The sequence below is a fragment of the Heptranchias perlo genome, chromosome 3 (assembly GCF_035084215.1).
Source record: "Heptranchias perlo isolate sHepPer1 chromosome 3, sHepPer1.hap1, whole genome shotgun sequence".
NCBI lineage: Eukaryota > Metazoa > Chordata > Chondrichthyes > Hexanchiformes > Hexanchidae > Heptranchias > Heptranchias perlo.
The window spans coordinates 79,410,827-79,435,331 of NC_090327.1; the positions used below are offsets into that span (position 1 = coordinate 79,410,827).

General features: G+C 41.4%; 2 protein-coding genes across 2 annotated transcripts in view; one reads left to right on the plus strand and one right to left on the minus strand.

Annotated features, from left to right (window-relative positions):
* Positions 1-8,919: 8,919 nt before the first annotated feature.
* rpl7 (ribosomal protein L7) lies at positions 8,920-22,439 on the minus strand. Its single transcript, XM_067980460.1, has 7 exons — positions 22,332-22,439; positions 21,685-21,787; positions 20,675-20,841; positions 20,361-20,498; positions 16,169-16,278; positions 12,475-12,685; positions 8,920-8,982 (listed from the first exon to the last, which is right to left on the minus strand). Exons 1-6 carry the CDS (start codon positions 22,385-22,387, stop codon positions 12,477-12,479), a joined length of 783 nt encoding a protein of 260 aa, XP_067836561.1. The 5' UTR covers positions 22,388-22,439; the 3' UTR covers positions 8,920-8,982; positions 12,475-12,476.
* Positions 22,440-22,564: 125 nt separating this feature from the next.
* Positions 22,565-24,505, plus strand: part of rdh10a (retinol dehydrogenase 10a) — a 60,304-nt gene continuing 58,363 nt past the window's right edge. Inside the window, exon 1 of the mRNA XM_067980459.1 lies at positions 22,565-23,285. Coding sequence (XP_067836560.1) covers positions 22,836-23,285 — 450 coding nt within the window. The 5' untranslated portion in view covers positions 22,565-22,835. The remainder of the gene's footprint in view (positions 23,286-24,505) is intronic.

The following is a 24,505-nucleotide window of genomic DNA, read 5'->3' on the forward strand; positions in this document are numbered from 1 at the left end:
AGAAATTGATAGCCAAGTTCCGCACCCATGAGGACGGCCTCAACCGGGATCTTGGGTTCATGTCACGCTACACGTTACCCCACCAGCGAACAAATGTTATCTGTTTTTAATATAACGGGTCAGTTGCTGTCTTTTCTATGTTTCTACCTCTCTATCTCTGTTTTTTTTTGTTTGTTGTTTTTTTTTGGTGATTTGTATATTCTGTGAGACCTGGCAGGTAACACCTGTCTGTCTGCACACTGATTGCCTTGGCAACGGGCAGTTGAAAAAACTGTCTGTACTCACCAAGCATTGTTCTGTGAATTATAAATGCGATTTCATCTCGAGGATTTCATTTTCACATCGTTCACCTGACGAAGGAGGTAGCCTCCGAAAGCTTGTGAATTTAAAATAAAATTGCTGGACTATAACTTGGTGTTGTAAAATTGTTTACAATTGTCAACCCCAGTCCATCACCGGCATCTCCACGTTATAAGGGGAGGCAGTAATGGAGCAGTAAATGGCAGGGACAAACAGAGTGTAGAGGAACACAAAACACGAGAGCAGAGCAATGGCTGGCGGCTTCAGGTTGAGTATGATGGTCATCAAGCCTCTGGTTTCTCGTTGACCATTCTTGGGACAAAATCAGAGATCAGTAAGGAGCGAGAGTTAACTGGGAGTGGAGCAAGGGGGAGGGGATATTCATATCGACAGATATTTCAACGGGGAAAGGCGTATGGAAGGCGACGAGAGCAACAGGCTGCTAGAAATAGGAGAGAAATAGAGGGGAGGCGGATGGATCAGGGACACAATTGCACGTGTTGGTGAGCGTAAAACAAGAGTGACGGGGACAGGGGGATGGGAAGAGAGCTGCTGATGGCTGCAGCCTGCATTTTTTTCTGCACCCATCACCAAAAGATGCAGCTTGCAGTCCTCATTGTCTTCCTTCCCCACACGATGCCACGGTAGTCAACACGTCCCACCCAGAGGGAAGACAGAAGAGGAGAGACAAGCAAAACTAAGAAATGTGCACAAAGAAGCAAAAGAAAAGGCAGAAGACGAAAGAAACAAATAAACGCAGAGAAAGAAAAGCCATCTCCTCTGACTTATCGTGTGCAATGGCACTGGAGATTCATGGAATATTTAATCATGAACATTACTTAGAAAATATTAATGGGTCCAATCTTTCCCAAAGTTTCACTTCTATAAACAAATTCAACTGTTTCAATAAATCCCCTTAGTCTTACCTATTGCTCTTCAGTTTTATGCTTTATTAGAGTTCTCATGTATAACAAACTAAGCTATGAATATAGTTTTAAAAATCTGCAACTTCTATGACTAGCAGAGTAAATCTTTCAAACAGAATAGAATAGTTATGCCCCTCTTATTTTAAAATTACATTTAAGACAATTTTTTTGTAGAACAAATCAGTGTTTAACTTCAAATACAATGATAATTTGCAAAAAATGAAACCATCCTATCAATCTCTATGTTTAGATTTGTAGTAAAATGACTTAGCCACAACTTAAATCCACTTTAAACGTCCCTCCAAATCAGTGTTGGAGTTAATTTCAAGGAACTGTTTAGGTATATCTCCTAAATCCAATTTTATATGGGAAATTTTCCACAGGCAAGTGTAACTATACTGAAAGAAAATCTATACTTTTAGTTAATTAAGGAACATGGTTACATAGGATAGAGAACTCATGAAAATAAGAACCACTGCAGTACTCAAAATCCTACACTACTCCTGTAATACTATTGGATATATATGCAACAAAACTATTTAAGTTTAGTATCTAAAGCAGAATATTACATAGAACCATATAGGTTTGCAGTACAAAATTAGGCTATTTAGCCCATCTGTACCAGCTCTTTGCTAGAGCAATTCAAAACTAATCCCATCATTCTCACAACCCTGCTTCTTCCTCTGCTTCAAATATTTGTCCAATTTTTCATTAAAAGATGCAATGGTCTGTGCCTCAAACAGCCCCTTTCATGCTCCAATAATTGAATGTGTAAAGAAACTTCTGATCTCTCTCTTCACTCTGTGACAAATTTTAAAATGATGACCCTTATCATCAACTCCCCATCCAAAGGAAATAGTCTTTCTCTATTCACCGTCTCAAAATCTCTTTTTAATTTAAAAAAACCTATTAAATCTCCTCTTAGCCTTTTCTGCTCCAGTGCAAATAGTTCCACCATCTTAAGTCTCTCTTAATAACTATGCTTTCCCATCCCAGGCATCACCCTGGTGCATCTACTCTATATGGCCTGCACATAGTACTCTAACTGTGGCCTAATTAATCATTTGAAAAAGGGAAAGGGAAAAATGAACGAGGGAGGGCAGCAAGAGAAACAAACAGAAATGAAGTTTAGAAATAAAATGATGAGGGAAAGAGAAATGAATAAGGGTGAAAAGTAAATAAAGAGGAACAAGACACAGAAATAAGAGAAATAAGGAAAGAAGAAAAATGGGAGAAAATGCAACCCATTCACTAGTGACTCTGATCTAGCCCACTGTGCCAATAGAATTAACATACTGGTGTAAATCATTCTCAGGACAGCCTAAAGTGTTTCTAAATACAAGTTTATCGCACCTTTTTATTCTAAAAATTAATTCAACCATGCATTATTAATGTACTGTAGTGTTTTCCTAATGATTTTGATTCTTTTGGTCTGCTTTAGTTTTCACCCCTCCCCCATCTTATTGAAGAACTGATTAAAAAAGTATAAGATGTGAAGTTCATTTTTTTTTATATAGAAGTGCTGCTCCAAAACACCATACCCACATCTTGGGGAAATTATGCAGCCAGGCAAAGGAAAAACTTTTTTTAAAAATCAGAACATCCAGCTGATAGATTGCCTTTAGTACAGTGTTCTCTGGTGGGTGGGAAAGAAAAAAATTGTACTTGATGGTTATTTCTGAGCACATCATTTCTGTTGTTTGTGTAAGAAATGGTGTAATGTCCTCTACTTAAGACAAAATTAATTCTTAGCATCCCATCACAGTTCCCATTCCCCTGCTCTTTCCCCATAGCCCTGTAAATCTTTTGCCTTCAAGTATTTATCAAATTCCCTTTTGAAAGTTACTATTGAATCTGCTTCCACCACCCTTTCAGGCAGTGCATTCCAGATCATTACAACTTGCTGAGTAAAAAAATGTTTCCCCATGTCGCCTCTGGCTCTTTTGCCAATCACCTTAAATCTGTGTCCTCTGGTTACCAACCCTTCTGTCACTGGAAATAGTATCTCCTTATTTACTCTATCAAAACCGTTCATGATCAAATCTCCACTTAACCTTGTCTATTGACAGCCACCCCCTTGACCTTGTGGCCTCTCTACTCCCATTGTGTCAATCACGGATAAGGCGTTCTCTGATCACTTCCTTGTATCCCTCTCCACCCACATCCCCTTTCCCTCTCCCAATCCCACTTCCTTCTGTGTTAGCCCTGGAAAAAACTCTCCCCCAAGTCACTTACAACAACACTTTCAAATTCCCAATTGCCTAGCCTATGGCCCTCCATTCACGACATTTCTGCAGTTACCGATCTGCTCAATCACACCCTCACCTCCACCTTTCATAGCATTATAGCTCTTTTTCAGCAGGCACAGAAGGAGGACATTTGGCCCATTGTGTCCATGCCGGCCAAAAAAGAGCTATCCAACTTAATCCCACTTTCCAGCACTTGATCCGTAGTCTTGTAGGTCACAGCACTTCAAGTGCACATCCAAGTACTTTTTAAATGAGTTGAGGGTTTCTGCCTCTACCATCTTTTCAGGCAGTGAGTTCCAGACCCCTACCACCCTCTGGGTGAAAAAAATTCTCCTCAGCTCCCCTCTAATCCTTCTACCAATTACTTTAAATCTATGCCCCCTGGTCACTGACCCCTCTGCTAAGGGAAATAGGTCCTTCCTATCCACTCTATCTAGGCCCCTCATAATTTTATACACCTCAATCAAATCACCCCTCAGCCTCCTCTGTTCCAAAGAGAACAATCCCAGCCTATCCCATCTTTCCTCATAACTAAAACTCTCCAGTCCTGGCAACATCCTCTGTACCCTCTAGTGCAATCACATCTTTCCTTTAATGTGACGACCAGAACTGTACGCAGTACTCAAGTTGTGGCCTAACTAGTGTTTTATACAGTTCTAGCATAATCTCCCTGCTCTTATAATCTGTGCCTAGGCTAATAAAGGAAAGTATCCCGTATGCCTTTTTAACCACCTTATCTACCTGTCCTGCTACCTTCAGGGATCTGTGGACATGCACTCCAACGTCCCTCTGTTCCTCCACACCTCTCAGTATCCTTCCATTTATTGTGTACTCCCTTGCCTTATTTGCTCTCCCCAAATGCATTACCTCACACTTCTCCAGATTGAATTCCATTTGCCACTTTTCTGCCCATCTCACCAGTCCATTGATATCTTCCTGCAGTCTACAGCTTTCCTCATCATTATCAACCACATGGCCAATTTTTGTATTATCTGCAAACTTCTTAATCATGCCCCTTACATTTAGGTCTAAACTGTTTATATAAAATTGCAAGGAAGCTAGTACTGAACCCTGTGGGTCCCCACTGGAAACAGCCTTCCAGTCACAAAAACACCCGTTGACCATTACTCTTTGCTTTGAGCTACTGAGCCAATTTTGGATCTAACTTGTCACTTTCCCTCGGATCCCATGGGCTTTTACTTTTCTGACCGGTCTGCCATGTGGGACCTTGTCAAAAACCTTGCTAAAATCCATGTAGACTACCCTCATCGATCCTCCTTGTTACCTCCTCAAAAAATTCAGTCAAGTTAGTCAGACACGACCTTCCCTTAACAAATCTATGCTGACTGTCCTTGATTAATCCTGGAGTTCTAGATGACAATTTATACATCCCTCAGAATTGTTTCCAATAATTTTTCCACCACTGAGGTAAGGCTGACTGGCCTGTAATTATTTGGTCTATCCTTTTCTCCCTTTTTAAACAACAGTCCTCCAATCCTCTGGCACCACACCTGTAGCTAGAGAAGATTGGAAAATGATGGTCAGAGCCTCCACTATTTCCTCCCTTGCTTCTCTTAACAGCCTGGGATTCATTTCATCCAGGCCTGGCGATTTATCTACTTTCAAAGATGTCAATATTTATATTAATATTTCCTCCTTCACTATGAATATCCCATCCAATATTTCACACTCAACTTAAAATGTCTGCATCTTTGATGCCCTTGTCCCCGTTAAAACCATTACTCTCTCACCCTGGTCGATCCCCCTGGTACGGCCCTCGTCTCCGCTCCCTTAAGTCCAAGGAATGAAGACTTGACCGTTTATTGCGGACCACTGGTTTAGCCATTCATTGTCGGATCTGGCTGGACCACTATTGGATCCTGCTTGCCTCTGCCAAAACTGCTCACTATTCCAGGATCATCCTGGAATGCAAAGATAACCCCTGGCTTCTCTTCACTACAAACCGTCGTAAAACCATCTCCCTTGCCTCCTCCACCCTCACTTCCAACAAGTGCAAGAAACTCATGACTACTTTGTCGCTATGATTGAGACCATCTGTTCAGCTGCCTTTGCCACTTCCCTCCCTTCCCCTAGCCCACCAAGCCAAGGTTCCCCCCTAACCTATCTCTGAACTTGCATTTTTCTCTAGTTTCTTGCCTACCTCCCCTCATGCCCTCAGAGCTTATCTTGACTACGAGTCCCACCTCCTGCTCCCTCGACCCTATTCCCACCAAACTGAACACCCAACTTACTATCCTGGCCCGCATGTTAGCTGATATTGTTAATGGTTTCCTCCCCTTCAAATCTGGCATCATCACCCCCGCTCCTCAAAAAACCCACTCTTGACCCCTCTATCCTTGCAAACTACCACCCCATCTCCAACCTCCCTTTCCTCTCCAAAGTCCTTGAACATGTTATCACCTCCCAAATCTGTGCCCATCAATCCCACAACTCCGTTTGAATCCCTCCAATCAAGTTTCCGCCCCTGCCACAGTACTGTAACGGCCTTTATCAAACACAAATGATACCGTATGTGACTGTGACCATGGTAATCTATCCCTCCTCATCCTTCTCGACCTGTCTGCAGCCTTTGACATGGTTGTCCACGCCATCCTCCTCCATCCAGCTGGGTGGAACTGTGCTTGCCTGGTTCCATTCTTGCCTATCCAGAGAATCACCTGCAATGGCTTCTCTTCACGCTCCCGCACCGTTATCTCTGGAGTCCACCAAGGATCTATCCTTGGCCCTCTCCCATTTCTCATCTACATGCTGCCCCTCAGCGACATCATCCAAAAACACGTCAGGTTCTACATGGTGAGGTAGAGCTGACGACACCCAGCTCTACCTCACCACCACCTCCCTCGCCTCCTCCTGTCTGATTTGTCACACTGCTTGTCTGACATCTAGTACTGGATGAACAAAAATTTCCTCCAATGAAATATTGGGAAGACCAAAGCCACTGTCTTCAGTCTCCACCACGAACTCTGTTCCCTAGCCACTGTCTGAGGCAACCTTGGTGTCCTATTTGACTGAGATGAGCTTCCAGCCACACATCCGCTCCATCACCAAGACTGTCTACTTCCACCTCCATAACATCGCCCGTCTCCGCTCCTGCCTCAGCTGATCTGCTGCTGAAACCCTCATCCATATCTTTGTTACGTCTAGACTTGACTATTCCAATGCTCTCCTGGCCAGCCTCCCATCTTCCACGCTCCATAAACTTGAGCTCACCCAAAACTCTGCTGCCAGTATCCTAACTTGCACCAAGTTCCGATAACCCATCACCCCTGTGCTCGCTAACCTATATTGGCTCCCAGTCCAGAATGCCTCAATTTTAAAATTCTCATCCTTGTTTTCAAATCCCTCCTTAGCCTCACCCCTCCCTAGTTCTGTAACCTCCTCCAGGCCTACAACCCTCCGAGATCTCCGCGCTCCTCCAATTCTTGCCCCTTCTGCATCCCTGATTTTAATGGCTCCACCATTGGTGGCCGTGCCTTCAGATGCCTAAGCCCTAAGCTCTGGAATTCCCTCCCTCACCCTCTCCACCATTCTCTCTTCCCTTTAGACGCTCTTTAAAACCTAATTCTCTGACCAAGCTTTTGGTCACCTGTCCTAATATCTCCTTATGGGGCTTAGCATCAAGTTTTGTTTGATAATCACTCCTGTGAAGCGCCTTGGGATGTTTTACTACTTTATAGGCATTATATAAATTCAAGTTGTTAAATACAACCCCATCTTCTCCAGTCTCTCCACATAACTGGTACCAGGGATGAGGGACTTCATTCTAGTAAATCTCTTCTGCACTCTCTCTAAGGACTTGACATCCTTCCTAAAGTGTGAAGCCCAGAATTGAACACAATACTTCTATGGTTGAGGCCTAACCAGTGTTTTATAAAGATTTAGCATAACTTCCTTGCTTTTATACTCTATGCCTTTTAATAATGCCCAGGATCCTATATGCTTTAACAGCCTTCTCAACTTGTCCTGCCAAATTCAAAGATTTGTGTACATACTCCCAGGCCTCTGTTCCTGTACCCCCTTTAAAATTATACCATTTAGTTTATATTGCCTCTCCTCATTCTTCCTACCAAAATGTATCACTTCTGCGTTAAATTTCACCTGCCATGTGTCTGCCCATTTCATCACTCTGTGTCCCCCTGAAATCTTACTATCCTCCACATTATTTACTACATTCCTGAATACCCTGTATTCCCAAGTCCAGGTCATTAATTATATATCAAAAAGAGCAATGGTCCCAATATCAACCCCCGGGGACCACCATTGTATACTTCCCGCTAGTCTGAAAAACAACCATTCACCAGTACTCTCTGCTTTCTGTCCCTTAGCCAATTTCATATCCAAGCTGCGCGCTGCCACTGTCCCTTCAATCACATGGGCTTTAATTTTGCTTATAAAAGTCTATAATATGGTACTTTATCAAATGCCTTTTGAAAGTCCATATACACATCAACCCTCTCCGTCGCTTCATCAAAGAGCTCAAATCAAGTTAGTCAAACACTATTTTCCCTCAACAAATCCGTGCTGACTTTCATTTATTAGCCCATATTTTTTTGAAGTGCCAATTACTTTTGGCCTGGATTATTGCTTCAAAGTTTCCCCACCACCGACATTAGGCTGACTGGCCAGGTTTATCCCTCTCCCCTTTTTTGAACAGGGGTGTAACATTTGCAATCCTGTCCTCCAGCATTGTCCCCACTTGATGAGGTAATTGTAATTTGAGAATTAACTTTTGCTTATATTATGACCACACTCCCCAGAGTTCAGTAAAATCCAAACCTCTTTCTATGGACTAGTCCTGGACGTAGCCATTGTGATAGCAAGATCTGGAAGTGTCATTAACCCATTGGTCACTTTATGCCAAATGAAATATTAAAACTGTTGAACTATACAAATTAATGTATAAATTAGGCAAAATGTAAACCTTACACCCCACCCAAATCTCAAGCAGCCAAGGAAAGGAAACTGAATGCATTGGCAAGATGCTTCTCCACAAGCAATTAATTTTGAGGGATGACATTACCGAGTACGGACATAGTCTCCACCCACATCTCAAATGCAAAATCAGTCTTCTGACTTCTTCAAACCAGGCTGACAATGTGAACAGATCTTCTTAATTTCAAGATATTAATATAAAGTTGTTGCGTTGTATAATTAAGGAATAGCAGTGAAGTATTGATTTAACTTTAAAAATAAGGCTAAATATTATTTTTTCCCCCCTCAAAGTGCATGAATTTACAAGTGTTTGAGAACTTTTCCTGTGCTGATTCCAAAATCAATCTTTCCACCATCACTCCTTATACTTTTAATTCAAGAGTTTGGTGGTTTGGGGAGGGATAGGAAAATCAGGTTCACAGAAATTTCAAATTAAGTATTTAAAATTAAATATTCTTCTGTACTTGCAAACAAGAGTCCAGGACAAAAGATCACTGTGTAAATAATTACTTTATTTAACAGAACAATGTGGAAAGTTCACATCTGTGGCATACCTAGAAGAGAAGAGAAAAACGTAAGATTTTCTTTAGTAGAAAAAAAATATTCAACAAAAAAAATCCTGAACAGCAATGTTTCCTGGACTTTGGACAGAAAGTGGACTACAATGCATCTGGCAAAGATCTGGAAATTCTTTGTCAGAAAGATTCAGTTTACAATTAACTCCAGTTACACCAGTCATTTGTTCATAAATTACAGAACCATACTTTTGCTTTATTTCCTTCTTTTCCTCCAAAGACTCCCAACTTCCCTTTAAGATGATACAGATAACTAGAACAAGCTGCCATTGCCCTTTAGGGTACCATTAAATCTCAAATATTTGCCCCGTCTCTATCCTACAAAACAAATGTTTGTTTCATGCTTCATTCTAGCTCATATACGAGACATTGTATTCAAGTGTCTACTCTGCTGCAACTGTAAATGTGTTATTCCTTGATATGCAATACTACTAGTGTTTCTTTTTTTGTTATATATGCTTATTTTTTGTATGATTAAATCCTCGTGTCAAAAAACTTCATAATGTTAATAACTTGAGTGGCACAGATACTGAAGTTTTAATTTAAAATTCTGAACTTCATTCAGACAAAAACTGTGCATAATAATAAACAAAATTATATGAATTCCTGATCAATAGAAACCAATGTTGAAAATATTCAGTTTAGCTGAAAAAATAACCTAAGTTAATATATTATTCCAATCACTGTTTCATAGGCCTCAGCTGTGCAAAGCTTTTTGTTGCCAACCAAGTTCTTCAATAAGCTATAAATTTTTTGTACCAGATGGCCTCTGTCATGCAACTGAACCAGAAAACAATTATTACTATGTGGCTATGGAAATTGTAGAATATGCTCTACATTACTAGCATTATTGTATTAAATCTTTGGCCAAGCAAGAATTTAAATTCTTAATGGAAGAATAGTTTTAAAAGGTAGATTTCAACTAGATGGGACTCCTAATTCCCCTCTAGCCTCATTAACAACAACCCACTCTGGAAGATAGGAGATGGGGAGACGATTATGGACACAACTCCATCGATATTGCTACCTGTGCAGAAACTGTTTTTGTGGCCACTTATATCAGAAGTTAGTTCCTCTCTAGTCTCCAAACTAACTGAAAAGAACGTTTTGGAAGCTAGCGTCAGACTCAACCGCTCTAAGTCAGCTATAATTGCAGCCAGATGCGGAGTAGTCCTTTCCCTTACTCTACCCAAACAGCCTCTCAACTATTCACAGAGTTTTGGATATGATATACTAATTTAATACACTACTCAGCCCCCATCTGCCCCATCAAGTTTAGTTTTAACTGTCCATTTATTTCATCGCATAAAACCTGCACTTACTTAAGAGAATGTTTGAAATCGAAACTCAATAGTGAATTTATTGAGCCTTCAACACATTTCATTCAGCCTTCTATATATTTAAATCAAGCTTTTAGGACATAGCTGTAGCACAGAGCTGCTGGGCAAAGATCTCCAGGAATTATACTTACTAGGTGTTTTTCATCCATCAATGCAGTTTTCAATTTACAATCTAAAATGTGTACTTGTGTAAGGCCATAAATCCTGGTGTTTCTCTTTTCCAAAGCTCAAATATCTAATTGGTTACATTTTATAAAGATTTTATACTTGGCAACAAGGTGACAACGGAGAGGGGAAAACAACCAGGATGGGAAACTTCATGCTGCTTTATTCACTCACCCAATTTGCTACCAAAGATAATTCACTCTTTCAAAAAAGGGACCCAGTGCCATATGAAACTCCAGAAAGCTTTCCCAGTGTTAATAGTGCCATAACAAAGTCTTATTTGTGTCCTAAACCATGTGAACATTAGTAGTCATGATTAAATTCACTCCATGTAAGACTTGTTACCATTTGAATTGCAATGTGTCCATTCCCAGCCATACTGATAGGGCTCCAGGTCCGGATAATATCCATCCAACGGTCATTAAAGAGATGGGACAGGTGCTCTGTGAGCCTCTTGCCCGTATCTTTAGTTCAATAGTCAGGGATAGTTCCCTTAGACTGGAAGTTAGCTCATGTAGTTCCCATTTTCAAAAAAGGGGACAAATCAGAGCCGGAGAACCTCAGGCCTACCAGCCTGACATCAATTATTGGGAAGATACTTGAAGGGATCGTAAGAGATGCCCTTTGTGATCAACGGGAAAGGGAAGGGGCCATTAGAAATACACAACACGGCTTTCGAAAATACAGGTCGTGCCTAACAAATTTGATCGAGTTTTTTGAGGAAGTCACTAGTGTAGTGGATGAGGGTAATCCAGTAGACATTGTCTACCTGGACTTTCAGAAAACCTTTGATAAAGTACCTCATACACTAGGTTACTTTACAAGATAGAATCTTGTACCAGTAGAAATTTGACAAGCTGGATTACGAATTGGCTCCAATCCTGCAGCCAAAAAGTTGTAGTTAACAGAAATGGTTCAGCTTGGAGACATCGGTCCTAGGCCCACTACTCTTCAGTCTTTATTAATTTGCAGGGAACAACAATGAAAGAGGTTGAGTGACAAAAGATCTTGGTGTTATTGTGCACAGATCATTAAAGGTTCATGACCAATGTAGAGAAACTGTAGCTAAAGCTAACAAGGTATTGGGTTGTATTACTGGAACCATTCACTATAAATCGAAGGACACCATTTTGACTCTATACAGGTCACTGGTCAGACCACATCTAGAGTATATTGTGCCCATTTTTGGTCCCCCCACATGGTGGGTAATATTGTGGCTTTGGAAAAGGTCCAGAGGAGAGCTACAGGAATGATTCGTAGCTTAAAGAACCACAGCTACTCAGATAGGCTCAAGGACCTTAGTCTATTTACTTCAGAGCAGCTTAGTCATATAGGTGACCTGATAGAGGTCTATAAAATAATTAAAAGAACTGGATAGCGGACCCCATTGATAAGATTATTCCAGTTTAACAATTTGGGGAGGACCAGGGGACATGAGTTTAAACTATGGAAAAGTAGAAATAGACTGGATGTTAGGCAGTTCTTCTTTTCCCAGAAAACTGTGAGCCTCTGGAATACATTGCTGGCTGGCGTGGTGGATGCTCACTCTCTGCATGTCTTCAAGAGGGAGCTGGACCGGTTCCTGACTGGGGCAGAGATCGCATCACATAGAAGGTAAGTGTCTTTATAGATAACATTTAGACCATGTGATCTCCTGGACTGGTTTCGATTGCCGAAGTGGGGGGGGGGGGGGTCAGAGAGTAATTTGAGAGTATTTCCTCCCCCCACTATTAGCCCTTTTTTTTGCCTCTCCCAGGAGATTACATGGCTGCGGGGTTGGTGTGAAGGTGGGAGATTGGAGAAGGGAAGAAGTGTTTAGCCATGATGGTCCAGCCACCAAGGTGTGGGGGCAGGCTTAATGGACCGGCTGGTCTTTTCCTGCCCGTCAATTTTGTATGTTCATACATACATCGATCATTAACCTCCACCCCCTCAAAAAAGCACGAATAATATGAACATTATTTACCTTTAGTTCATAGTTCTGATCATTCTGTTGATTTGGTCTTCTCTGTTACCAGCATCGCCACCCTCGACAAAATGTGTTGTCTTTTTGTTCATGCCACCACGTGGAGAGGATAATTTGAAAGGCCACAAGAAATTGTTGGCCATCTTGAAGTTCTTGCCTACTGTGTAGATCTCATGGATCAGATCTTCAATACAAATGATGCCATACTTTCCTGCAATGCAATTAAAAATACTAGTATCAGTAATGATGGCCATGAAACTACCGGATTGTCGTAAAAACCCATCTGGTTCACTAATGTCCTTTAGGGAAGGAAGCCTGCCGCCCTTGCCCGGTTTGGCCTATATGTGACTCCAGACCCACAGCAATGTGGTTGATTCTTAATTGCCCTCTGAAATGGCCTAGCAAGCCACTCAGTTGTAAAATCTCGCTCAAGAAGGCGGCTCACCACCACCTTCTCAAGGGCAATTAGGGATGGGCAATTAATGCCGGCCTTGCCAGCGACGCCCACATCCCGTGAACGAATAAAAAAAAAAATGATTGGCTCCATTGTTACAATTTACTATCATTTTTTATTTGGAAATATATCTTAATTTCATAATTAAAAGAGGGAACTATACAAGGACCCTCCCTTCTGCCTCCTAGCACCTGATTCAGGCCAGGCAGTGAAGCAGAAGCAGGTTCACTGGCCTCTTGGCGACAAGAATGGGGTCTACGGAGACTGAGTAAAATGGATTTGAAACCTTACAAAAGAAGAAATCATTCCCCATTCTATCAAGAGGAGAAAGCCTTCATCTGGTTAGCTCGACATTAACTTTGTACACCTATACATTTGCTTCTACTCCTTGTGGTAACTCTCAGCTCTATTGTAAATTAGTTTTCTCTTTATTTATCTATAAAAGTGCGTTTTTGCTTAAAATGTAATAAACACATATGGTTTACATTGTGCTCTATTTTAGAATAAAATAATTAAATCCAGTTATATTCATCCATTCTCCTCCACCCCCCAGAAAAAGATACAGTATAAAAAAGGACAAGGAGTACTGCTGAAGGCATCCATATGCAAAAACAAAGTGCCATTTAACATTATCACTATTTTACAGCCACAAATAAACTAAGATGCACCTAGTATTCAACAACTGCATTCATCGTCATTTACTACACACACCAACATATCATGGCCCCTGCACAAAATAATAGTTTGTACCATTTTTTACACCAAACTTCACAGTCTGACAACTGAAATGTTAACCTGTCTTTACAGATGTTGATGGAGCTGATGTTTTTTTCTAGTGTTTTTACAACAAATTCAGGAATTTACCCAAGAACTTCAACGATGCAAGTTGTGTTGTAAACAGAAGGGGTTGGGGCTTTGAAGTGAGACTTGTCTGTGCTATTACCCATGGGACTGACAATGCGTTGGTCTGGGATGACATTCCTCTCCCAGAGTAATTCCCAGAGACAAAAGCTAACCCGCCCAACATCAAGCAGACAATTCGCTGGGAGGTTCTCCCACGGCCTCCCTTATTATAAGAGCCAGGGACCCAGTAACTAACTTCGGGTTGATGCCCTAAGCTAGTTATAAAATACACCTTGGTTCCAGACAATCACCGGTCAATACGATTGTGCTGGGGCCACCCTGTTTCCTTATTTAAGCTCTCACTGACCACCCTTTAACTGGCACCGATTCCATTCCCATAAACCATTGGTTGTTGAATATTATTTTAGTTCCTTTGCTGCGACTTTGTGCTGTTCATTTATTATCTGCCCACTCGGAAGAGATTATCAATAAATAAATGTTTATATAGCATGCTACATCTTCTAACAGGACTAGACAGACTAGATGCAGGGAAGATGTTCCCGATGGCTGGAGAGTCCAGAACCAGGGGTCACAGTCTCAGGATACGGGGTATGCCATTTAGAACAGAGATGAGGAGAAATTTCTTCACTCAGAGGGTGGTGAACCTGTGGAATTCTCTACCACAGAAGGCAGTGGAGGCCAAGTCATTAGATGTATTCAAGAAAGAGATAGATGTGTTTCTTAATGCTAAAGGGATCAAGGGATATGGGGAAAAAGCAGGAACAGGGTACTAAGTTAGACGATCAGCCATGATCATTTTGAATGGCGGAGCAGGCCCGAAGGGCCAAATGGCCTACTCTTGCTCCTATTTTCTATGTTTCTCAGTTGGCAATTGTGTTTCCCAGGGTCACTAGGTTTAGTCAGCAATACACATGAAGAGCCAGTGCTAGGCTTTTTCCTGACCACCAAATGTGTAGCAAGTTACCAGGTGCTTTTACAGTCAATTACACTGGGATTAGCAGCATGCTCCTTTAGAATATGCATTCACAGCAACTTGAAAAAGGAAACAGGCTTGCTTCTGATGACTTTAATGTGGAAATTTAAAAAGGTTTGCTCATGACACAGCCAAGTCAAAAGCTAACATTGCATCAAATTTTACTTCCTGGTTTTCATAGTTGATGAAAAGAATGATCACAACATTACCCAGCATATTCAAATTAATCCCCTTTAGCAACCCGATGAATGAAATATGTGACAGCAAGACCAACTGATTAAGTATCAACTGGTAACCTCTTCCACGCTTGGACTGTGGAGAAAGACAGTAAGCTTGAGAAACACGGTTGTAGTTGTGAGACTCAACATTGTTTCTTGCAAGCAGAGAGCCAGGACACGCACACAATTTTTTTGCGGTGTTTTAATTTGCAAGTCCCTATTCTTGCAAAATCTACCATATACAAAATTTTGCAGTTTTACAACAGTGTCTATATAAAGGAACACTCAAAAATAGAGCTGACAATTCCCCAAACAACTTCCTTCTCTCCTGAAAGTTGTGGTACATGGTGTCTCATATGGGGTATGTTTCACAGATGCCAGTGGCCTTCCTTTATGTACCCACAGTGTTGGCATCATAACCAAGTCTGGCAACCCTCAGCACCCATGCACAGGAGTCATTGGGTTATCAGAACCAGAATCCCTGGCCAACTTTCCCCCTCCCTACCATTGGGTGCTGATGCCAAATGTCTCTCCTACTGAGATCAGCAAATACAGCAGGGATCAAATCCGTGGTCTTTCTGGTACGTTTGGCTCAGCATCGCACTAGATTGTACAATGGGCACAGATGTTGAGGAGAGCCGCGGATGACCACACATTTAAATTAGTTTTCATTTCTTGTTTCTAGAAAAGTGCACAACCCATTACCCTGTTCTATGCTGCAAACTACAAAGGATTCTCAATGTGTGGAGAGTTCCAACAGCAGAACTATCCTAACAATAATCCTCCCCCAGCAATCACGGGGAGTCAAGCATTTACAAAAGAATATCTCAAGCGGCCAACAGACCACATGGTAGCCTGGATAAACAGCACATTAGGGATACCAGCTTGCAGCAGAGTGTTATTATGAATTGACTCATGTCTGTCTCTTGTGAAACATATCATTGGGATACGAAGGAGAGGGATAGCCAAGAGGAATCAATCGACAATCTCCCAATAGCACTTGTAAAGGCTAGAGTATAAATCCTCTAGCTGGCCCCTTGGTTGGGGAAATCATATATGGTTGAGAGTAGTGGTAGGAATATCAGAAGTGCTATAATGAAAAAAAGACTTGCTCAATTTCTATAATTCTAATATACACAATATTAACAAGCTAACCCAGTACCAACTAAGTGTAAATAACCTTACCGAGCTGCTTTTCAATCAGGTCATTGTCAGTAAGAGCAATGCGCTGATGTTTGATCTTGCCATAGCCACGTTTGTAGATCAATTCGCGGACAGACTTTAGATTTGGATATCTAGGAAATTAGAAAAGGGCAAGTATTAACGTTTATTTAAAAAAGTCACTGTCCCATGACATGCCTTCCCCTGGTTAACCTCCAAATTCACATATAACAAGTCTCCAAAGGACAGATCACCTCACAGCCAATATAAATGTCATTCAGAATCTAGTTAATAGTGACATATCTAGTACTGTGCTGATAGCAAACCAATCTCTCCCCCACCACTCCAATTTTGAGAGGCAATTTTGAACTAAGGACCAGAGCAGCTGCAAGTTGTATCCTCTTCAGTGGAAGTATACGTTAAACCCTCGATCGCAGCAACTCAGTTCTATTTATACTTGTATGTCTTATTTGCTGGTTTCTCCTGTTTGAATTTTGGAAAGAGCTGTGTTTAGAACTATTGCCTACTTGGGGGATAAATTATAAAATCAGATATCTAGGTAGCCTGGTTTTAAAAACTTTACTACTTTAACCAGAAGTGGTTCAATTTAAAGACAAGATCTAATTTCAGCAATAAATTATGGTAGAGAATACTTTCAAAACACAGTTGCAGGTCATCGGACCAATGCTAGAGCAGAACTTCCAAATGAAAAGCAATTGTGAGATTTCCCCCAATGGTTCAGTATTTAGCAAATTTTAGCCAGGGAAAGAAAACGGGATAAGGAGAAAGAAAACGAGCAAGCAAGAACATACATTTACATAGTGCCTTTTACAATCTCAGGACGTCGCTTCATAGCCAATTAAGTACTTTGAAGTATCATTGTAGGTATAGCACAGGCGGTCATTCGGTCCATCATGCCTGTGCCAGCTCTTTGAAAGAGCTATCCATTTAGTCCCATTCCCCTGCTCTTTTCCCCATAGCTCCGTAAATTTTTTCCTTTCAAGTATTTATCCAATTCCCTTTTGAAAGTTACTACTGAATCTGCTTCTACCACCCTTTCAGGCAGTGCACTCCAGATCATTACAACTCGTTGCGTAAAAAAATGTTTCCTCATGACGCCTCTGGCTCTTCTGCCGATCACCTTAAATCTGTGTCCTTTGGTTACCGACCCTTCTGCCAGTGGAAACGGTTTCGCCTTATATACTCTGTCAAAACCGTTCATGATGTGGAGATGCCGGTTGATGGACTGGGGTGGACAAATGTAAGGAGTCTTACAACACCAGGTTATAGTCCAACAGTTTTATTTGAAATCACAAGGTTTCGGAGGCTTCCTCCTTCGTCAGGTGAGTGTGAGATTCCATAAAAGTACAGCATATATAGTGCGAGAACAATGCCTGGTGATTACAGATAATCTTTCCAACTGCCCATTATCAAAGCAATCAAAGGACTTGAATAGTGTTCAGACAGGAAAACATTACATACAAGACTACCGAATACACAAACGGTCACAACACAAAGACAGAGAGAGAGACACACCCAAAAGGCAGAGAAAGAGATAGAATGACCAGTTGTATTAAAAACAGACAACTTTTTTTCGCTGGTGGAATTACATGTAGCGTGACATGAAAAAAAGGTTATCTGTTTTTAATACAACTGGTCATTCTATCTCTTTCTCTGCCTTTCGGGTGTGTCTCTCTCTCTCTCTGTTTCTGTCTTTGTCTTTGTGTTGTGACCGTTTGTGTATTCAGTAGTCTTGTATGTAATATTTCCCTGTCTGAACACCATTCAAGTCCTTTGATTGCTTTGATAACGGGCAGTTGGAAAGATTATCTGTAATCACCAGGCATTGTTCTCGGACTATATATGCTGTACTTTTATGGAATCCCACACTCACCTGACGAAGGAGGAAGCCTCCGAAAACAGTTCATGATTTTGAACACCTCTATCAAATCTTCCCTTAACCTTCTCTGTTAGGAGAACAACCCCAGCCTTGCAACATAACTGAAGTCTCTCATCCCTACCACCATTCTAGTAAAACTCTTCTGCATCCTCTCTAAGACCTTGATATCTTTCCTAAAGTGTGGTGCCCAGAATTGAACACAATACTCCAGCTGAAGCCTAACTAGTGTTTTATAAAGGGTTAGCATAACTTCCTTGCTTTTTGTACTTTATGCCTCTATTAATAAAGCCTAGGATCCCAAATGCTTTAACAGCCTTCTCAACTTGTCAAGCCACCTTCAAAGATTTGTGTATGTGCACCTCCAGGCCTCTCTGTTCCTGCACTCCCTTTAAAATTGTACCATTTAGTTTATATTGCCTCTCCTCATTTTTCCTTCACACTTCTGTGTTAAATTTCATCTGCCATGTATCTGCCCATTTCACCAATCTGTCTATGTCCTCCTGAAAACTGTTACTATCCTCCGCATTGTTTACTACATTTTTGAGTTTCATGTCATCTGCAAACTTAGAAATTATACCCTCTATACCCAAGTCTAGGTCATTAATACATATCAAAAAGAGCAGTGGTCCTAATACTGACACCTGGGGAACACCGCTGTATACTTCCCTCCAGCCTGAAAACAAACTGTTCACCATTACTCTCTGCTTTCTGTCCCCTAGTCAATTTTGTACCAACTGTCCCTTTAATACCATGGGCTTTAAGTTTGCTAACAAGTGTATTACGTGGGACTTTATCAAATGCCTTTTTAAAGTCCACAAACACATCAACTGCACTACCCTCATCAACCCTCTCCTAGAACTTCACCTAGAACTGAATCAAGTTAGTCAAACACAATTTTCCTTTAACAAATCCATGCTGACTCATTTATTAGCCCATTCTTTTCCAAGTGCCAATTAATTTTGTCCCAGATTGTTGTCTCTAAAAGTTTCCCCACCATTATGCTGACTGGCCTATAATTGCCGGATTTATCCCTCTTCCCCTTTTTTTTGGAACAGGGGTGTAACATTTGCAATCCTTCGGCACCATCCCCATATCCAAGGAAGATTGTGGCCACAGCCTCCACAATTTCCACCCTTACTTCCCTCAGTAACCTAGGATGTATCCCATCTGGACCGGGTGACTTTTCTACTTTAAGTACTGCCAATTTAAGTATCTCCCCTTTATCTATTTTTATCCTATCCAATATCAATACAACCACCTCCTTTACTACTACAATGGCAGCATCCTCTTCTCTAGTGAAGACGGACGCAAAGTATTCATTTAGTGCCTCAGCCATGTCCTCTGCCACCACAAGATCTTTTTTGTCCCTAAACGGTCCCCACTTCCCTTGACTACCAATATTGTAATGAAGGGAAAACGCAGCAGCTAATTTGCGTAAAGGAAGGTCCCGTTACCAGTAATGAGATTAATGACCAGATAATCAATTTACTGATGCTGGTTGTGGGGTAAATATTGGCCAGGACACCAGCAGAACTCCCTTGCTATTCTCCGAATAGTGCCATGGTATTTTTAAAATCTACCCGAGAGGTAGAATGTCTCAATCGAAAGACAATACTACCAACAATGCAGCAGTCTCAGTACTATACTAAAAGATGAGCCTGGATTACATGTTTGGGTCACAATGGGGCTTGAACCTCTGACCTTCTGACTCAGGCAAGTGCCACCATTGAACCAAGGCTGACGGCTATGACAAACTAATGGCCTCAGCACCCTGGTTTGGGGAGGGGGAAATAAATCAGCAAGGGTTCCCATTTCCTAAGTGTTATCCAGCGACCTTCAATGGAAGTGAACAGGTGACATTTTGGGTGGAGAAAGAATTGGGCTCAGCTATTTGACAGTAGAGGCCATAACAACTGAATGACACTCTGGCTTAAGCGTAGCTAGATTCCCAAAGCACCAGGGGGGCACCTGATAACATGGAACCATGCAAGGTGTAAATACCTTCAGGAAAGGATTTTTTTTTAAATAAAAAGAAAATCATTTGTTTTTTTCTTTATATCACAGAACACTAAAAAATGTCACAATTAAGTGATCAAAAACAGTAACAGAAACTGCAAAAAAAGGAAATGAAGTGTTCAGTTATTCATAGGCTGCCATCCATGTATTTGTCTGCTGCTGAGGTACAGTAAAGCACTAAAACCCTACCTTATAACCACATTCATTCAGAAGACATCATACCTGGTTTCACACTGAAAGCGTAATCAATTTCAACTTTTAGTACAAACAATTACAATTGCATCTTTGCTAATCACATACCCCCATGCAATGTATGGCTCTGCAATACGGAGCATATTGATTGAAGCCTTATTCAGTTTCACAAGCACGCCATTGAAGATCTGACGCAGTCGTAGGAGCTGAAGCACCTTGCGGACTTTAGGGCTAACACCATTAATGCTGTGAAGTCATGGACAGAAATTAGCAAGATAGATATAGGAACATTTTATTTTAAAAGTAGTTATTGTTTACTTAATTTCAGTTTGGAACGGCTTAAAAATTCAGGTTAATTGGCATTTTCATTGATGAGAAAAATTTTTATTCATCTGTAGCTACAGCAAATAATGTATACTTACCCCCTAATCCGGATCACAAAAGCTAGCCTGGGTTCAGCAGGTACATAGTAATTGTTAGCTTTGCGTGCCATTCTGGCAAGACGGATCTCACGTCTGTACATTTGCTTGTACTCCTTGTGGTAACACTCAGCTCTCTTGTAGATTAGTTTTCTCTTCTCTCTATTTATCTAAAAAAAGTGTATTTTTGCTTAAAATGTAATAAACACATATACTCCACTTCAGAATATAATAATTAAATCAATCCAGTTGTATTCATCCATTTTCCTCCTCTTGGGGGCACCAAGAAAAAGAAACAGTAGCACAAAAAAATACTAGGAGTACTGAAGACATCCATGTGCAAAAACAATGCTATTTAACATTATCACCAACTTACAGCCGTAAATAAACTAAGACACACAATGTCCAACAACTGCACTCATCGTCATTTACCACACACACCTGAAGTTATGTCAAAAGTAAAATGTACTTGTATTCAAAATGAACGTGGCCGACAATTTGCAGACCGTGAACCTACTACATGACAGAATTCAAACACTGACTATTTCCAATGTCATTGCATTAAAATGCATCTCAGTGCCAGGAAAAAGAGGCACTGAAATACTTCTAAAACAGCATCAATTGAACAGTTATACATACATCTCATTTACTAAGAATCACCACTGCTGTTAGCTTAACCATCTACAATAAAGCCATACTTCACTGATCCCCGGTTTTGGGGCCATATATAATTTTCATCATGAACACAATTAATTATTTTAATTCTAAAATAATTATTTTATTGCATTGGGAAGCAGGTAAATAAATTACTCTTGCAAAAGATGAAAATTATACATGACTACAGAAAATAATTGCTATATTTATGGTTAAGAATATTTACAGTCTTTACAGTTAAATATATCAGCATAAATGTTTCCACAACTGCAGTGCAAGATATGCGAGGCAATTAAACTATAACTTCACGTATGATTAAAACACTGCGATAGTCCCGCAGGACGAAATGTTTCACAAACCTTCTTTTCTACCAACAAACGCTTGATGCGTTTGGCCTTCATGACTGCAAACGCCTGGCGCTTTTTCAAAAGGCTTTCAGGGACAGATGGTACCTTCTTCCCTCTGGTAGGAAAAAAGGAAACACGGATAGAGGTGTTACAGATATTTTACATCACTCTCAACGCTAAATATGTGCATCTCAGTGCTCGGGATTTGGTACATGTTAAACTATGTGCATTCGTCCTGCTACTGCAGCAACTGAAAGTAGACTAAGCCACACCGATTCATTTTGGTGCTGCCTCTGGTAGGCCACAGCCTGACCGTGAAGACGATAAATATATATCCATAGGAACTATGCTCGCTGACACAAAATATGTTAAGAAACAAAACATTTCTAATATCTTGGTTAGTTAATCGTGTCAGACAAGAGCCTGTAGAATAAGGGAAAGCCTCAATACCACCCAATATAACCTCAGAGCACGCAGGGACTCGGGGAGCATCACCAGAACACTGCGCCCAAACTATTAAACTGACAATCGACTTGTACAATACACTCTCCATTCACCACACAAGAAGGCGCACTATTGTCCCGTAGGTGGACAGCGTTAAAAGCTAAAGTTTAATTGCGGATGGATTCGGATTTTAATACATTCGACTCTACACTCACTTCGTGTCCGCCATTATCACCACCTCCGGGGGGGGGAAAAAGAGGGAGCGACGCATGCGCGCTGGACACTTAAGCCCTAAGCTGTCCGCGTTGTTGCCTGAGTCGATGCGCCAACCGCCAAAAGGGGGGGGGGGGGTTTCAGCAGGGTGTCTTCAATAATAAGTTTCTTTCTTTAAATCAACATTTATCACGAAATAAATTAAGACGAATGTAACGCGGCGGTTCTTGGGTGTCGGAGCTGGTCAGGGGAGAAGTTGGTGTTGTGGTGTTTTGTGAGCGGGGTCCTGGGGCCCGGGCTGTGCAGGCTCCTTATTTAAAGAGTGACGCGGAGCTGAAGATGATCAGTGTCGGGCGGCAGCGAGAAACAGCGCAGTCCCCGGGGACGGGCATTACTGCAGGGGCAGTGCGGACTCCGCCGGCTCGCACTCTCCGCCCGCGTCCTGTGGGAAGGGCCGGCCTCTCCTCTCCGCTCCGCTCCGCTCCTCTCCTCTCGCCTAACCAGCCATGAATATTGTGGCCGAGTTTTTCGTTGTCACTTTCCGGGTGCTCTGGGCTTTCGTGTTGGCCGCGGTGAGATGGGTGATCAAGCCCAAGGAGAAGAGCGTGTGCGATCAGGTGTGCCTGATCACGGGAGCGGGCAGCGGGCTCGGCAGGCTCTTCGCGCTGGAGTTCGCCAAGAGGAAAGCCACCCTGGTGCTGTGGGACATCAACCAGGAAAGTAACGAGGAGACGGCCGAGAAGGTCCGGCAGCTGGGCGCCCGAGTGTACACTTACACTTGCGACGTGAGCAAAAGGGGCAGCGTCTACAGGACGGCGGAGCTGGTGAGGCGAGAGATCGGGGATGTGACGGTGCTGGTCAATAACGCAGGTGTAGTGTCCGGACATCATCTCCTCGAGTGTCCGGACGAGCTTATCGAGAGGACCATGATGGTCAACTGCCACGCTCACTTTTGGGTGAGTTTGAGAGGCCGAGAAAGTTTTTTTTTAAACAAAATGTGCTTAACTGCTGTTGACAATCTTGTCCTAAAATTTTTGTTCCCCCCCCCCCTAAACTGTGGTGGTTTTGATTAATTGGCACAACCCAGATGTAAGAATAACTACATATTTTCTAATAAAATAGATTATTATTTTCCAACCATTGTACTCGAAGCAATTCGTGATCCAGGTGTATTCTGACTTGCGGCAGAAGTTTTATAACTTTACTAAGATGCAATGTTAACTGCATTTTGTAGATGCAAATACACTGATTCATACTGTACACATACTTTCAAGTACACGGGTATTGAGGAAAAGGACACTATATAAAATAAAACATTGCATAGCAGCAATATCTCCTTCTGACCCGCAGTGTAAAGCTTCTGTTTTTCTCTTTGCGGGGAAACAAAACTGGAAGTCAGACCCGTGGGTATAACGAGCATTGGTGTATACTTTACTATTAATGATTAATGTGACCTTGTGTCTGCTACAGCTATACAATCGCGCAGCTTTTACTCGCCGTTATTACTGTACCAGAACAGTTTTGATTTTAGTAAAATCACCGATCCTCGTGATCCATAGCAATTCGCAGTGACTGTATGATGCCTTTAGTGAATGACTTCCGGTCCTGAACGGCTGCTGAAACCTAACGTGGGTTATTAAGTTTAACAAATACGCGTTCGCCCCATTAGAAAAAGCGATGTCTGCCTGGTCTCTAAATAATTTGTTCCTTGGTGAACAGCCGCACGTGCTAAGAAAAATGTCAAATGAAGCAGTACGCAAACCATTAATATTAAAAATAAGCCTATCTAACTAAGTATTTTCTCAAATTATTTAGTTGTACATAAGTTTAAAATAATTAAAGCTAAGAGATTAATGGATACTTTCTGGCTGCGGTTCGTGGCTGAGTACATCTCATTTAATATCAGTCCGAATACTAAACATTTGAACAAAGTAAATAGGATTCAGTTTTACAGTACGTTCCTACTCAAATTTACAATCCGAAACAAGTGCAAATCAATGCACCCTCTAAAGTAACAGTCCTATTGCTGGTTAATGCCGGTGAAACTCAAAGTATTTGCCTTTTCGATGTTAATGTTCCTACTTGATATTCTAGTTAGGTCACTCAATTTGTGACCGTGTACGATTTTTAAAGGGGCTAAATGTTTGTAATGCTCCCCCATATTGGGACGGACTTG